Raw genomic sequence first — 16,832 nt, forward strand, 5'->3', positions numbered from 1 at the left:
TTTGTCTTCATCTTCCTGGGTCTTTACTGGTGTCTGCTGCTTCACGTCACCCCCGAAGGGAAACTGCTGAAGCGCTGTCATCAAGTGAGATGTTCAGCTGAGATCTCCAATTCTCCCAATGACCTTTATCTCAAAAACTTGTAGAAAATTCTAATGAGGTCAATTAGAACACACACACACACTACCAGTCCTTGGCACAACTTTAGTGTTCTTCATCAGACACCAATGGAAAGTCTAGAACACCACACTGATAATGTTCCCACCAAGTGGGAATCAATTTCCCTAATATGGCCAGACCCTAAATATAGCCACAGTCAGTTTTTTGTTCAAAATAAACTCAAACTTGTGGATGAAGGAAGTGATGGTGGGCAACTGGGCAGAGAGCACAGGAAACAATGATAATGTCACTCAGCTACCTCCACTGGCACTGAAATGGCTTCAAATGCCCCCCACAAATGGCTGCCAAAGTAAAAACACCTGTAACACACATGCCCCTTTCTCTGCAGGCTTTGTTCCCTTGATCGAGTCTGGGTTACTAACAGGGAAGAGAAGAAATTACACACCCTGGGTCTGAAGTAATTCTACCATTCTGAGAAGGAACACAGCAGCACGAGTACTCAAAGCAGTGAAAGGAATAGAATTCCCTACTCAAATTATAAGGATTCAGTTAGCCTAAAGGAAATAGGAGAACGTAACGAAGGCAGCTTAAAGTCCTCACAATGTATCTGCCACACACCACCACACACCCACCCCCGTGAACACAAAATATTGGTATTTCAAGTTCACATTAGTGCAGTGAGGGGCTGTGTGTGTTTTAAATGAATGGAATTCAAGAAAGCGAAATCTAGAATAGAAAACTTAATACAAAATTTACTCAAACGCCTGAAACTTTTAAAAGATTTATTATACTGGGACTAGACTTGTTTAAAAATAAACTGCTTTTCAAGACATTTTGGCCACAAAGCACCTAGCAGAGTGTTACCGTTGGAAGTAAGTGCTCAATAAAAAATAGGCTGGGGGGGAAAAAAAAACACCAAAAAAAATTGTTGAAAGTAAATGAACTTCCCAACCTAAGTGTGCATTTTAAGGCATCTTTTAAAAGTTAGCCCTTGAAAGCAGAAGAGCAAAGAGATTTTAAAGGCTGGATTCTGTGGTCTCACTACTTGGGTGGAAATGTAGCCTGTGCCAACATTTCCTGCGGATCCTGGGCAAACTGTTTAAGTTCTCTGTGACTTTAAGTTTCCTTCTCTGTAGAATGGGAATTATAACAGCACCGACCTCACGGGGCAGCAGTTAAGAGAAATAAACGAGAAATCGACATCCAGCAGTTCAGATCCTCGATGCTCCATAAATGCTAGCTAGCCGTTTGGACGCAGAGGTGTGTGTCCCGAGGTCGCATGTTATTAACGATATGCACCAGCTTTGCTAAACTGAAACCCAGCCATTTCATAAAAGCAGTTCACTCCCCCTTTCCACACATCATGCGGCATCCACCTTCCACATGACGTTGAAACGACATACTTTCACCCGTCCGTCTGCGATCCTGTCATACACGGCAAGACAGAAGGAAAACGCCTTTCTCGTGACTGTTGCTCCTTCACAACTTCAAAATACTGTCACGTACACAATGGGTCGGCGCTGCCCTCAAAATGACAGCTCACGGCTGCGCCGCGCCCGCGGAGGCGCCCAGGCGGCTCCGCGGACGGGGTTCGCCCCCATCCCGGCCAGTCCGCCGCCGCCGCCGCCGAGCCAGCGCGCGCCCAGGAACCCCCGGAACAACTCGGGAAGGAGGGAGGGGCCAGGAGCGCGGAGGAGGGACCCTCGCGGGCGCAGAGGTTTCGGGGCCACACTCGGCTCCGGCGCGCCGTCGATGACAAGCCCGGGGACCCCGCGCCGGCGACGGGCGGCGACGTCCCGGGCGGCCCCTCCACTTCTCCTCCCATCCCCGGGGGCGCCGCAGCAACTCCGGTCCCGCGCCAGCCTCGCCCCTCGGCGCCCCCTCACCTGAAGGCGGGTCCTTCCTTGGGAGCCCGGCCCTGGGCGGACGCCGACGCGGAGCTGCCCCCGCTGCCGCCGCCGCTGCCCTTTTTGTTGAAGAGCTTCTGGAGCAGGGTCGGGGCCATGATGCTGCTGCTGCGGCGGCTCCGGCCGTGGCGCTCCGGGGGCCAGCGGCTCAGCGCGCAGCCGGGGGCGGCGGCCGCGGCGGCGGGGCCATCGCGGCGGCGGCGGCGCGGCCGCCCAGCCTTGCGGGAGCGCGGGGCCGCTGCGGCTCAGGAACTCTGCTCGGGGCCGGGGCGGCCGGCGGCCGGTCATATGACGGAGCCGGCCCGCCGCCGCCGCCGCCTCGCACGCTGACAGTTATCTCCTGCAGGAGGAGCCCGCAATTCCACCGCGGCGGCGGCGGCGGCGGCGGCGGCGGCGCGGGAGGAGCACGGCCACCCCGGCGGCGGCCATTGGCCTGATGGTTGCCCGCCCCGGGCTCACGTAACCCCGGCGGGAGGCGCGGCCCGGATCGGGCGGCCCCGTGCTCGCGGCACGCGGGGGGCGGGGGCGGGGGGCGCACGCGGCGCTTAAAGGGGCCGCCGGGCGGGGGCGGGCGCGGGCGGCCGGGGCGGGCTGCTGCGGGGGCGCCGTGCAGAGGCTGCGGGGGAGCCCGGGGCGGCTTCGCTCTTTCGAAACCGCGAGAGAGCGGCTGGGCCGATCTTTGTTCTTTGGAGACAAAGCCCCTGAACTTGGGTTCTCGCTTTGTACAGGTGCAAGGGATCGTTGATAGAAAGCGCGTGCTGGAGGGAAGGGTTTAATGCGCGGCGCTGCTGTTTCACTGGACTGATTTGAATCTCACAACACCCAAGGTGTTCGCATGTTTCTACTACACCCAGATTCGATTTCTCCGTTTCTCATTTTAATTCTTTTTTTAACTTTTTATTGGAAGCATGTGGCTTCTGTTTGGCATCTTGGGGCACCATACCATAGTTATATAAAAAGTTGCATGTGAGAGTGAGCACATGGAATTCACTACATAGATTTAGAAACTTAAAGAGAAGCTATTTTATAACAAGGAAATGCTTTCCCAATAGTATTTAACAATCAAGGAGCATAAGAACCTGGTATCAACGGCAGATAGGACTTGGTTTGGGGAAGAGGCGGCGATGTTCTGAGGCGTGTTTGAGTTTAATTCCCACTTCAGCCTCCGGTGGAGAGCTCTCCCAAAGCCCTCGGCGTGAAAGACCTCGCCAGGCTCAGAGCAGCGTCTCAGTCTCCCCCCTATAACGTTGGTTAGCCCCCCAGCTTCTCTGATGATGGGAATAAAGCCAGTAAGATGATGACCCTGCTTCTCCTGGCTCCTTCACTAGCAGTGAGGTTTCTCACCTGGATCCTCACTTGTTCAGAGGAAGACCCGTGGAGACTCAGAGACAAACCACTCAAAAAGACACATGTATTTCCGTAAATATAAGTAATAAAAAATATCTCTTCTTGGCTTATTTTAATTTGCATCATCAGTTTCTATTGGGTGGTTTTCTGGCTTTGGTAGGAAACTGCGAATGACAATGTGTCGACATTTCCCAAAGGTAAGGGAAAGATGATCGAAATGGAAACTTTTTTTCTTCCCTTCAGATTTTTACTGTTAAAATGATGGATTAAGTACTCATACTGGTGAGCAATCATCCTTTTACACAGTGAAGTGTACACAGGACTCTGATTTGCAACTTTGCTCTTTCTGTTTGCTGGGAGCGTCTACCTCACAGGACTGCCACTTTGGTCAGTATTCTGCAAAGCAGGTATTGGCCTAAAATGCTGTGACTTTATTAAAGATAGGGTCCCAGCTCATACATCCCAGCAACATACCACTCTCCCTTACCCCATCCCCGGGGTATATAAATAAAATAATGGTCTTTATTCTCCAGACTGAAACCTGCGTCCTCTTGGCATGCCTACCAAGCTTTTGCAGCTGCGTGGGTAAGAAGATTTTGACGTGGTGTCCCTTGGCCCTCACCTCCAGAGGGCTGTTTCAGTTGCAGCTTAGCCCAAGTGCACAGGATCATCCAAAAGAGAAAATAACGACAGCAGCCCTACCCCAGCCATCTCTTCCCTTTTGGTCCTGATTGGGCAACATAAAGGGACAGTGTGCGTGTGAAATGATTAAGGACAGACTTCAGTTAGGGGAGAAATAAGGAACTCACACGGCTTCTCTCTTTCCCTTTGCTCCCTCTCAGTGCCACATTCTTCTTCATCCTGGCTCTGGCCACAGCTCTCGTTTTGGATTTTAAAAGCGTGCGGAAGTCCTAACCAGCAAGGTTCTGGGAGACAGCTCTAGACAGCTCTCCCACCCCAGGTGGATCATTTCTTTCCTCGGCTGTTCAAGGCCTCTTCAAAACCTCATTTTTTTGCGTGTCATCCATTGGTCACTGCATAGCCTGAGTCTCCAGCACTGGTCTTGTGGCTCCTGTCCCAGCGCCGTACATGTCACGCACCTCATCCCACTCACTGCATCTTAGGAAACAGATCAGCCAGCTGCTCCTGTATGCAGCTGTCAAGAGGAGGAGGGAATAAACCAACATCCTGAATGCTTAGAGATGACAAAATAACACTGTGATGGGAAAGCGGGAATGGTAAAAGGGATGACTTACTCATTGTATTCCAATCGGGGTCCTGGTGACAGCCCTCTCCAATTAATTAGTGTATGTTCTGTCAGGTGCTTTAGGAGTTTTGCTTCCACCGTTAGCCTGTCGCGGCCACTTTAGCCTACCTAATCTCTGTTACCCCCTTCCACCTAACAGAACCTCGGTTTTGTTCAGGTGTCCGTCCCTCCCCCAGGCCTCAGGGTAATCTGGCGTTATGTGCAGCCTCTAGTCTGAATGATCTAAGTGCAGTCCCATTCCTTTCGCAAGGTATTCGTTCAGGAATGAGCCCGTGAGGCAATTCTAGCCAAGGAGGCGAGAGGGAAAGGAGCTGGAGGGAAAGGGGTGATTCTGGGAAAAGCTGTCTCACCCTTAAAGAGAAATGTGGTTTTTATTCTTCCTTTGGATGTCTCCATGTAATGCTACAACTATCTTGGTACTAGCCTGAGCATGAAACCAGGATCGCAGATAACAGAGAGGTGGAAGCAAGCTGTGTCCTTGGTGACTTTATTGAGCCACAATTCCTCCGTGCTAAACTGACTATCCCCCATTTGATGAGGTATTTCTATTATTGGAAGCCAAAAGCAGGGTGTAAGAGAGGATCCTGATTTCTGTCTTCGATGGCTTGTTATGTGAGATAAAGAAGTCCTGCTCTATTTTTTCATATTTTTAAGTCATTTTGCAAATCATTTACAAGAAGCAAAGACACTAAAGCTATAGTAAAAAATAATTTTAAAATAAATTTTAATGAGAATTTAAACATAGCAAAGTCAAGTTTTCTACATTTTTCTACATTTGAAGGAAAATTACACTAATAGGTCACATCCTTTGGATACAACTATTGATCAGTTAACATATATAAACAAGGAACACAATTGTCTTGTAAATATTGACTCCAGATTTCAAAGTGGTTCTAACTTATTATTATTTTTGCTTCTTCTTACACTTGAATCAACAAAAGGAATACTTATGAAAACTTTGATGGCTTGTAATTTTGTTAAAGACAGGGTAGCCATCTTCTTAACAGCAAAACATTTTCATTTTTAAATGTATAAACACCAGTTAGAATTAGCAATTCAAACACATTGTACACCTTAAACTGACACAATGTTACATCTCAATAAAGCTGGGGTGTTGGGAATGAGCAATTCAGTGAATCTTTTCATCTCTACCTCATGCATTTCCTTCAAGTCACTTTTGTTTACGCATTGTCTTTAGCATTTGTTGACTTACAAACTATAGCAAATATATTTGATGCAAAACATCCTAAAAGATGACAGAATACATATCTTTTTAGAATAGATCAGGTTCTTGTTGCAAAATATTGAATAATGAAGTAATTCCTGTTGAATAGCTAACTGGATAAGAATACCATATTTCCTTTTCATTTTTAGATATATTTTGTTGAATCATTTATTCTTAAGTTTGAGAAAATTTATTTAGGCTATCACCATCTAAAGACTCATCATCTACAATTTCACTCGAATGATAAATTTCACTGTTATCATTAATATATAGAGTGCTTCTATCTGTCTTTTTGCATTTATCTTCTGGTTTTTCTGATACTTTTTAAGTGTGTTCCTCTATTAATTTTTTCTTTGCCTTTATGGGAAGAAAATGAAATTTCTGAATTCTCATCAGTAATTAATAAAAGCTTTAATTTAAAAAACCACAAAGAGCCCTAGCCGGTTTGGCTCAGTGGTTAGAGCGTTGGCCTGCGGGTTGAAGGGTCCAGGGTTTGATCCCTGCCAAGGGCAAGTACCTCGGCTGCAGGCTCAGTCCCTGACCCCGGGCGGGGGTGTGTGGGAGGCAACCAACCAATGCGTCTCTATCACATCCATGTCTCTCTCTCTCCCTTTCTTTCTCTCTCCCTTCCACTCTGAAAAGCAATGGAAAAAATATCCTCAGGTGAGGATTAAAAAACCAAAAAAAACTACAAAGATCACATCTCCAGGTTTTTTTATACCTTCTTGAAAGATGATGCCGTACTTTGGGCAACACCATAAGCTAACGGAAGGATGATATAATAGTGATGATTTATTTTACTATTGAATCAACCTTCTAGGTAATTCTGAATTCTTCTGTTTTCTTATTACTTTTGTCTTTCTAGCACAGTTTGGAATGATTATTGAGTAATGTTGAAATAATTCCTAGAATGATAAGATAGCAAAGTGTTTACAGCTAGAGGAAACTATCACTAAGATCTCATAAGTTATGAAAGAGTCCAGTGGCCCCGTGTGGTAATTGCAAGACAGAATGAGGTTTAGTACATGCCTTTAAAAATAGATTTACTTTTTTTTCTTTGGAAAGAATTAAAGTATAATAAAAGTCATGAAATATCTGTCATTTTAAAGAGTTATAACCTCTCAGAAAAGAATAAAATTGAATCCAATGGATTCTGATGGTCCGGGATTAATCTATGAATTGATTTTCTCATATTTCAATAGAACTCAGTTCACTAATCTCATCACAGCAATCAACGACCTCCGTGGTGTTGAAATCGAGGGACGTTTTCCTGTGTTTGCCGTCAGTACAAATGACCACTGCATCCTTTTAGAAACACTCACTCCTTGGCACTGCAGACCTCCTAGTTTCAACAACTTACTGGCTACTTCCTCAGTCTCTTCTGGAGGTCCTGCCTTTCCCCAGCGTTTAAAATATGAATTTCCTCAGGGTTTCTCTTCTCTCTCCTCTCCTCTTCTCATCCATACTCTCCTGCTCCCTAGATAAACCCACCCATTCCTGTGACTTTAAATGCCAAGTATATGTTGATGACATCTAGCCTTTTACCTCCGATCCTGACCTCTCCTAGATTTCTATAACCAGCCGTCTACTTCATGTGTCCAACTGAATCTCTCACAGGCATGCCACACTGAATTCTTGGTCTTTGCTTGCTCCAACATGTGCTTCTCTTGTCATTTCCCCATCTCAGTAAACAATGCCTCCCTCTACACATGTGTTTAAAACAGAAACCTAGGAAGCGTTCTTGACAATTTTCTTTCTCTCACCATCCAAAATATTTCTCATGTCCATTTATCTCCCTCTCTATGCTACCACTTTGTTCAAGTCACAGTTATCTCCTGCCTGGACTTCTGCAATAATGGTAATTGGTTACTTTTTTAAAAAAAGTGTATTGATTTTAGAGAGAAAGGAAGAGGGAGAGTGAGATAGGAACATCAATGCATTAACATCGATTGGGTGCCTCCTGCACGCCCCCTGCTGGGGATCCAGCCCACAACCCCGGCATGTGCCCTGATAAGGAAGGGACTCGAACCAGCGACCTCTTAGTGCATGGGTCGAAGCTCAGCCACTGAGCAACACCAGCAGGTTGTAAGTGGTTACTTTCTAGCCCCATCTCCAATCTATTCTATGTGCAGCTGCCATAGTGATCACTTGAAAATGTAAATTGTTTTATGTCATTTCCATAATTAAAACTTTTCAGTAGCTTTCTATTGCACTTAGTAAAATCCAAAATTCATAGCATGGCCTATGAAGTTCTATATGATTAGATCCCTTCCTCCCTCTCCAAACTCATCTCACATCACCTTCCCACTCCTTTGCTATCCTCCAGCTACACTGGTGTGCTTTCATTTCTACTAGGATTCCTCTGCCAGGCATACTCCCACCCTCAACCAACAACTTTCTGTCTGGTTAATTCCTACTAATCTTTCAGTTATCAATTTAATGCCACTTCCTCTCACATTGCCTGCCTGACTCTTTCAATCTCCATTCTTAATTAAGGACCCCACCTCCTTCCAGTGTTTCTGTTATAGCACCCCTTTCTAATCCTTAAAGCACTTATAACTAACCAACAAATACATATATAACACCCTTGTCTCCTACTAGACATATATAGTTCTTTAGGTCAGTGACTATGTCTGTCTTGTTGACTAATATGCCTGACACATGGTACCTTCTTTTTTTAAAAAAAATGTATCTTTATTGTTGAAAGTATTACAGATGTCCCCTCCTTTCCTTCTCCCCTACTGACCCCCTCCATCCCACTTCCCCTCCCTCCCTAGGCCTTCACCACACTGTCCCTGGGTTATGCATACATGCATATAAATTCTTTGGTTAATCTCTTCCCACCCCACCCCCCACCCCTTGCTCTCTGAAATTTGTCAGTCTGTTGCATGCTTTAATGTCTCTGGATCTATTTTGTTCGTCAGTTTATTTTGTTCATTAGATTCCACATATAAGTGAAATCATGTGAAAAGATGTGATACATTTACACAATGGAATACGATGCAGCTGTAAAAAAGAAGATCTCTTACCCTTTGAGACACCATGGAGGGGCCTGGAGAATACTATGCTAAGTGAAATAAGCCAGTCAGAGAAAGATACGTATCACACGATACCCTCTTAAGTGTATATTTGTTGAATGAGTCAATGAGAGAATGAAATTCACAGCCCCTACTACCTGAAACCTGTAGAGCATCAGAAAATACTTCTCTGTAGTAATCACTAGAAAAGGAAGAGTTCTTGAGCTTTTCCCACTTATTTACTTTGGGAGGAAGAAGAGATCATTGATAGCCAGTTATAAGTTCACTGGCAAGAATACTGTGTACCAAGATTGGCTCTGACTAATTAAGATATTCTCTGAATCACAATGGGGAGGGGTAGTCACCAGAACAAAATAGGGCTCTCACACAGAGAGGAGGTGCATGGGAAAAATGACTGTTGGGTAAATTACCAAGAAAATCTGCCAAACATACATTAATTTATAAATTGTAAAATGCCAAGAGCTCTATTTTCTGAGTGTTTTTCAAGAACCCACTATACCATGACTGTAGAGTCTTTCTTAGACTGGGATGGGACAGAGGATTATGAATTTTTGCATTTCCAACTCTATAGCTGGATTCTGTGAGATATCAGGCACCAGATACTGTTTTTTGAACAAACTGAATGAAAAAATGTTGCTCTGATACTGTTCCTTCTCAGTTTAAAAAACTGCCCACATGACGCTTCTTCTGAACTTATTTTATAATAGTTTCTTTTCAGGGTATGGTTCAGGAAATATTTATTAATATTTATTAATGCCTCTGAGGTGTGTAACTTTGGTCTAGGCACTCAGTAAAAGCTCGTTCAATTAATGTATATATTTCAGACACTATAGACTTTATTTCACCTACATAGGTGAGATATTGGGAGAAATACAGAAGCTCTTTCCCACATGCTCATTTGCATTCAAACAGTAATGATCCACTGGGCATAAAACTTAGAAAATGCAAAAAAGTACAAAGATCAGTATAATAATGTGTCCATCTTGCCACTGGGGTAGACAGAAATAGCTACAGTTAATATCTTTGTGACCTTTCTTCCTTCCTCCCTTTTTCTTTTTTGTGCATTTGTTTGATAGGGATTTTTATTTCAGGGAAGGATGACCCTCTTGGTCAACAGTTCAACAAGCATCATAGTTTATTGTTCTTAAATCATTAATTCTACATAAATTCATCTAGTTCCCCCATTTAGGCAGCAGTCATCCAGTATTCCAATACCAACTGTGTTCTAGTCAGTGACCCTTCAGTGTTGCACAGTAATTACTTTGGAATTTAAAATTATGATTTGTTTACAAGCATCAGCCTTTTCGTGCCCCACTTCTCCAAAACCCACGAAAATGACAGCAAAATGAACAACAGAGGCATTAACCTCTAAGAAACAAAGACAAGGGGAGGGCGAGCAGAGAGGTAGAGATTTCAACAAGTGTTTGGCCAAGGACAAGTGTTTGGAAGATGGAAAGTGGATGGAGGAGAAGTCATTAATTGAGCAGAGAGGAAGCGTTCAAAACCCAAGCACCAAGATAAGGGCTAGTTCCCTTCAGCGACTCTCTAAAGTCAGCATTTGGGAGGTGCCAGGTGACTGAATGGGAGGTCACGGGCAGGCTCAAAATCTGAGGGATAAGTGAAAGTCTGCACATGAAACAGGTAGGCTCCAGGTTCCTTTCTGTACCCACTCTACCCGGCCAGGCAACTACTGGTCAGTGGACCAAAAGAGTGGGATCAAGTGCCTGCTCAGGCTCCAGAGAAATAGGATGGCAATGGAGAAAGGCTCTCCAGACATTTGCAGTTGGGGAGCCCAGAGAAAAGCTGGCTCGGTGCTGGAGCATCTACTTGTGAATTTCACACATTAGGACCCCATGCAGGAAATTTCTAATAAAAGGTTTATAGTCTCATTCTTAAATATGGAGGGCAACCTGAGAATCACTAAACATTTGACGAACACCACTATGGTAAGGAAGATACAGGGGTGAAAGGCACCTGGGGGGAACAGACAAGGCAAGGAGAAAGAGACTTCCAAAAACTAGAATTAAAATCATCAAAGAGACTAAAGAAGATATGCTTATCAAACAAAAATGAGAAGCAATAAAAAAAGAAAACAAAAAGAGCTCTTGAAAATTATTTATGTGATGATGCAAATGAAATATTCAATTTAAAAGACTAAAGGGTAAAATTGGGAAAGATAGAAAATAGAAAAGATGAGAACATTAGAGGATCCATTCAGTGACTTACTAATAGGAGTTTCAGAAAGGGAGCTCAGAGAAAACAGAGCAGAGAAAATCGCAAGAAAAAATTTCCAGAACTGAAGGACAGGAGGCACTATATTATTCATAGGGTGCATCCAAAACAACGAATTATTTAAAAAGCCCACTTCAGCCCTGGCAGATGTGGCTCAGTTGGTTGGGCGTTGCCCCCTGCACCGAAGGGTTACTTGTTCTATTCCGGGTCAGGGCACATGCCAGGGTTGTGGGTTCAGTACCCAGTAGGGGGCGTGCAGGAGGCTGCAGATCAATGTTTCTCTCCCTCTCCCTCTCCCTCTCTTAAAATCAGTAAAAAATCTTAAAAACAAACAAACAAAAACAAAAAAACACTTCTAGGCATATCATTGTTAAATTTCAGAGCATCTTAGATTAGAAAAAAAATTCTAGAACCTCTTAGTGGAAAAAAGCTTATCACAAAAAATGGAAAGGGACTTGTAATAACATCCAAGTTGTTGCTAGCCACTCCTGATGGTAGAAGACAACGGAGTACTACCTTAAAAGTTTGGGGGGAAAACTATTTTCAGCTTAGAATCCTTTACCAAAATAAACTATAACTCAAGTAATGCAGAATACACACATTTTCAGATATACCAAGTCTCAGACATTGTACCTCCATTCTTTCTTAGGAAGCTGGAAGATATCCTTTAGCAAAATACGGGATTAAAACAAGAAAATGGAGATAGAGAGAAGATCCTAGAAAGAAAAGAGGCAAGGAAAGTTGTAATGTGGCAGGGAGGGATGTCCCAGGACCTCTAGAAAACAGGGAAGCCAAAGGGAGGAGAAGGGAAGAGAGTTCCAGGGGCAGCTCAGAAAAATGGACCCTGAGCATTCAAGCATAAAGAATATATTATTAAGTGTATGGCAGAGATGCTGGAACACTGGGAAAAAATTAACAATAGGTAGATGGAAAACCAAACAGATGATAAAATGAGGCAATTATTAACTCCAGAAAAAAAAGAAATCTTGCACAGGAAAAGAGGTGTGGCTGCAACGCATTACTTGGCTCAGTGAACAATATTTATATAGTCTCAATAATGTAACATTGACTGCTGATTTAATGAAGAATTATATGTAACTATATTGGAGAATGGGAGAAAAAAAGGGGAGCTGGGATAGGGGAGCAATATTCTAATATTTATTCACAGTGGCAGGAAGTCAATAGGTAAAAATGAGAGCACCGGCAAATCCAGCAATAGTTACATAAGCATATAATTTTTAAAGATATGGAGGAAAATATCAGTGAAACTAGCTAGAAAAGTTGAGGTGGTAACCTGTAGAGCTGGGACTGAGTGGGGGAAGGGTGGGGTCGGAGACTACTGGTTTTTATTATAAACCTTTTAGGACTATTTGACTTTCAAAATGATGCAATGAGTGTGTGTGTATGGGTTTTCCTTTGATAAACAAGAAAGTTTATTTTTAAATAGTCTCACCTGTGGACATTGTTAAAAGTCTTATTTCTAGGTCTGATCCTGTGAGATTGCAATCCAGTAAGTCTGCAGCGGGACTCAGGGGTCTTAACTTTTAACTAGAACCTCAAGAAATTTGGGTGCAGATGGTTCAGAGACAATACTTTGAGAAACATCACTCAGAACCTCTGAAATTATAGATGAAGTACAAAGTACAGTACGTATGTGCAGTAATTTTCACATTCTCTTGGATGCCCCAAACCCAAAAACATTTAAAAATTGCTGTTCTGTGTCTGCCTTTCTTCCTTTCTTCCATTAATTATTTAAGGCCAAAGGCAGAGCTAATGATTGTTATAGTGAGTTAAACACTTTACAAAACTCATTAATCATATAGATTAGAAAGCACAAGCTAAATTTTAAGTCCATTGCTGCATATTGCCACAGTGAATACCTGTGCATTACAACTGCAATGTATCAAATATAAATATAGTGGCTTAAAAAAGTTAATGTGATTCCATTGGCACCTACCAGTGATTGGAAGAAATTCAATTTTGATTCATATGTTTTTCTTTAAACCTCATACTTTAAGAAATCATTTTTTTTATTTTAGTGACATTAAAAATTACAAAACATTTTATTTTCAAATGTTTTTACTTATTTTAGAGAAAGAGGAAGGGAGAGGGAAAGAGAGATAGAAACATCGATGGGCTGCCTCCTGCATGCCCCCTACTAGGGATTGAGTCCTGAGTATCTTCACTTTCTAGACTTAATAAAGACACCCTCATGCAACCCTCTGGCTAACAAAGTACTTGCTTAACAAAGCCTGCACTTCTTTCTCCAGAACCTAATTCAGTGCTTTTTCTTTGAGCTACAGTTTTTAAAAAAAATATTTTTATTGATTTTTTTTTTTTTTTTAGAGAGAAAAAGGGAGAGGGAGAGAGAAACATTGATGAGAGAGAAACATCCATTGCCTGCCTCCTGTGTGTCACCTACTGGGGATAGGGCCCCAAAATTGCTCATGGGCCTTGAACAGTATCTGACTGACAATCTGTCCATGCATGGGGTGACACTTAGTTGAAGCCACACTGGCCAGGGCTGAGCTACAGCCTTTTTTTTTTTTTAACATGTCTTTATTGATTTCAAAGAGAGGAAGGGAGAGGGAGATCAAGAGATAGAAACATCAATGATGAGAAAGTCATTGATCAGCTGCCTCCTGCACTCCCCCTACTGGGGATCGAGCCCACCTCCCGGGCATGAGCCCTGACCGGAATCAAACTGTGACCTTCTGGTTCGTGGGTCGGTGCTCAACCACTGAGCAACGCTGGCTGGGCTAGATTTAGATTTTGATATCTGTTAGAGGGCAAGTCTCTCTATCTTATTCTTTTAAAAATCATTTTTGACTCATATTTACCTTTCCCAAATGTGTTTATGATCTTGTGAAGTTTTAAAATTTGGGGTTGGAATATTTATGGAGGTGCACTGAACTTTAGATTAATTTGGGTGTATTTGATATTGCTCCAGTAACAAATCTTACTCGGGACCTCGGCAGGGCTCTCCATTTATGCAAGCCTTGTTTCGTGTCCCACAATAATGTCTCATAGTTTTCTTTTCATGGGTTTCACATGTTTCTTTTTGAATTTAAGATAAAACATGTATTTTGACCACTTTAAACACATTCTTTCTTTCTTCCCCTCTCCCTCTCTTATTTTCTTCCTTTCTCTTTCTTTTTTGCTTGCCATCCCAAATAGATTGTAAACTCTTGTAGGACTGGGAATGAATTGCCCTTATAACCTTCTAAGTGCTTAAAATAAAGCTATGTTAGAGTGGTTGCTAAGGAAAGAAATCCTTATTGAATAAATAAATCAATGAAAGGCTTGATTCATAAACTAGAAATGCAACAGGAAGACTCTGGGGGATATGCCAGAAAAGGATTCAGAAGAATTATAATTCCTTAAAAATGGATAATAAATTATGGCTCGGTTATACCATAGGGCAGATTTGAAAAGCTGTTTGACAAATAACCTGGATATCAGACTAATTCTCCCAGTGCAGATTCACTCTGAGATCCAGACGAGACCAATCTATGCTTCTGATTTCCTCAGACATTGAGGAAAATGCCCAAGTTTTTCTACCTTTCAGGGTTCCTGAAACACTATTTGCATTGAATGTCAAGGATAAAACTTTTATTTTAAAAAGGATGTCTGCTGCCTAAATGTCACAGATTTAATTGGTCTTTTAAATAAGGAACAACTTAAACTCAAAGACTAACCGGCATTAAGGGTGGTGAAGGGATTTTTGAGTGGAGGCCTCCGTAATTTTGCCTGTCACTTCATCCCCTCGCGTTGAGCCTGTTGCCTGGAATATCATCACTGCAGAGTGCCACTGTCCCCTTTTCCTACCTACCACCCGCAGAAAGGCACAAGGAGGTCGGTAGACATTGTGTGGAGCCCCTGCATTCTATGCGTGTGGCAGAGAGGGGCACAGTGTTGAGGCACTGAAGAGGGTGCACCGGCAGAGGACCGACCCTCTGTGCTCTGAAGTCAGAGGCTGAAAGGGAAGAAAGACTTCTTCGAGAGCAGGAATTCGTTTTGACAGGAATTTCCCCTGCAGTGAGACTCATGTGACAACTTAATGGACAGAGCCTGGGGAGTGTGGGGGAAAGAACTGATCTTGCTGCTGCTTGTCCTACAGGCTTCCCGGTCCCATGGTCCCAAAGCGAGGCCCGGGAGAAGCCACTAAAAACATCAGAAGCTTTAACTGAGAAGCCTGAGGACAGCCCTGACCTTCCCCTCAAGATGGGGAAGTCCTTTCCAAATGATAGCTGTTTTTCTTACTCTGTGCTGGAATTCAGGCAGTTCCTTCCCCTCCCTTTGTGTGCACTAGAGGGAACAAAGAGGTCCCCCCCCCCCCCCCCCCGGCACTTACAGCCTTGCCAACATGATCTACCCTGAAACCATCAGTATGATCACACTAGCCCTTTATCTCTGGTTGGTTATATCACCACCACAGGAAGCCGGTGGTCTCCCAGGTCATGCTCCATGTCATTTACTCCAATCCCCATATGACTGTAACCTCACTCCCTCCCACCCCTCCCCTACTCCCCAAACATTCCTCTGTGCTCACTGTAATGCTTAGTCTGTCAGCAACAAAATCCATACACCTCTCAACCTACTCTATGAGGGTCCCCTGCACTGTCTTGCTCCAGCTAAGACCTGAATCTCCCCGGGATGACCAATTCCCCAGTAGCTCTCTATAGTGATGGCCGTTCTCTCTTTCACATCCTACACGACATTCAGCCCTGGAGACGGAGTGAGGGTTCTCCTCGCTCCTTACTGCCACTTTCGAACTACTCCACCTCCCCAATCCCCAGCTTTGAATCTCTCATCAGATTTACCACCTACTATCTCTCATTGTCATTTGCCCTTATTCTCAAAGATTTTAGCAGTTGGCTCATGGTCACTTTCTCTAACAGTACTACTATCATGATTCTAAGTAATTTCAATATCCATCTGGTTCAAATTCAAATACCTGGACCTCACTTCATTGACCTCTCTTCTCCCCCAGAATTTTGCCTTTGGCCCTCCATCAGTCACTCACTCTGAAATCATACCTTAGACCTTGACATTGTCTGTACCAGTAACTGTGTCAAGCATCCCTCTGGTACCACCATTACCCCTACTTTTGTTGTTTTCTTGGGTGATTTACCCTGTAGAAGATCCTACATTCTAGGTTTGGCTCCCTGCATCCTCATGGTTTGTCTAGGATGTTCCTCTCTCTTACAGTTCCTATAAATTGGTAGTTGTATTTTGAGGCTCGATTCTTTGCTTTCTTGACTCCATTCCCATTGTGAATTCTCCCCACTACTGCTCAAAACCTGCGTGCTGTCAAGTTCATGAGTGACCCCCATTGCTAGATCTAATGGCCCATTCTCAGCCTGCTCCTGCCATGATCCATCAGCAGTATTTCACTTGGTCACTTCATCCTTCTCGGTATGTTTGCTTCATTTGGCTGCCGGGATACCACTTTTGTGGTTTTACTTTTACCTCACTGGTGGCTTTGCCTCAGCCCCTTTTGCAGGCTCCTCTTCATCATTACTGCTTCTAAATGTTGGAGTGCTGTAGGATAATTTCTTGGTTCTCTTTATCTGCACAAACTCCACTGGTGATCTCATCTAGTTCTCAGACTTCAATTACCCCCTTTTTAAATGCTGACTTCCTAATTTATAGCTTCAGCCTGGACTTCTCCCAAGAAATGTGAATTCGTATAGCC

At 43.7% G+C, this 16,832-nt stretch overlaps 1 protein-coding gene across 2 annotated transcripts in view; it reads right to left on the minus strand.

Annotated features, from left to right (window-relative positions):
• Nucleotides 1-2,174, minus strand: part of FNIP2 (folliculin interacting protein 2) — a 117,514-nt gene extending 115,340 nt beyond the window's left edge. For both annotated transcript variants that reach the window (XM_081134193.1, XM_081134191.1), the window contains exon 1: nucleotides 2,005-2,174. In XM_081134193.1, coding sequence (XP_080990319.1) covers nucleotides 2,005-2,123 — 119 coding nt within the window. In that variant the 5' untranslated portion in view covers nucleotides 2,124-2,174. The remainder of the gene's footprint in view (nucleotides 1-2,004) is intronic.
• Nucleotides 2,175-16,832: the final 14,658 nt, after the last annotated feature.

Source organism: Miniopterus schreibersii (genome assembly GCF_964146895.1).
Source record: "Miniopterus schreibersii genome assembly, chromosome: 4".
Lineage (NCBI taxonomy): Eukaryota > Metazoa > Chordata > Mammalia > Chiroptera > Miniopteridae > Miniopterus > Miniopterus schreibersii.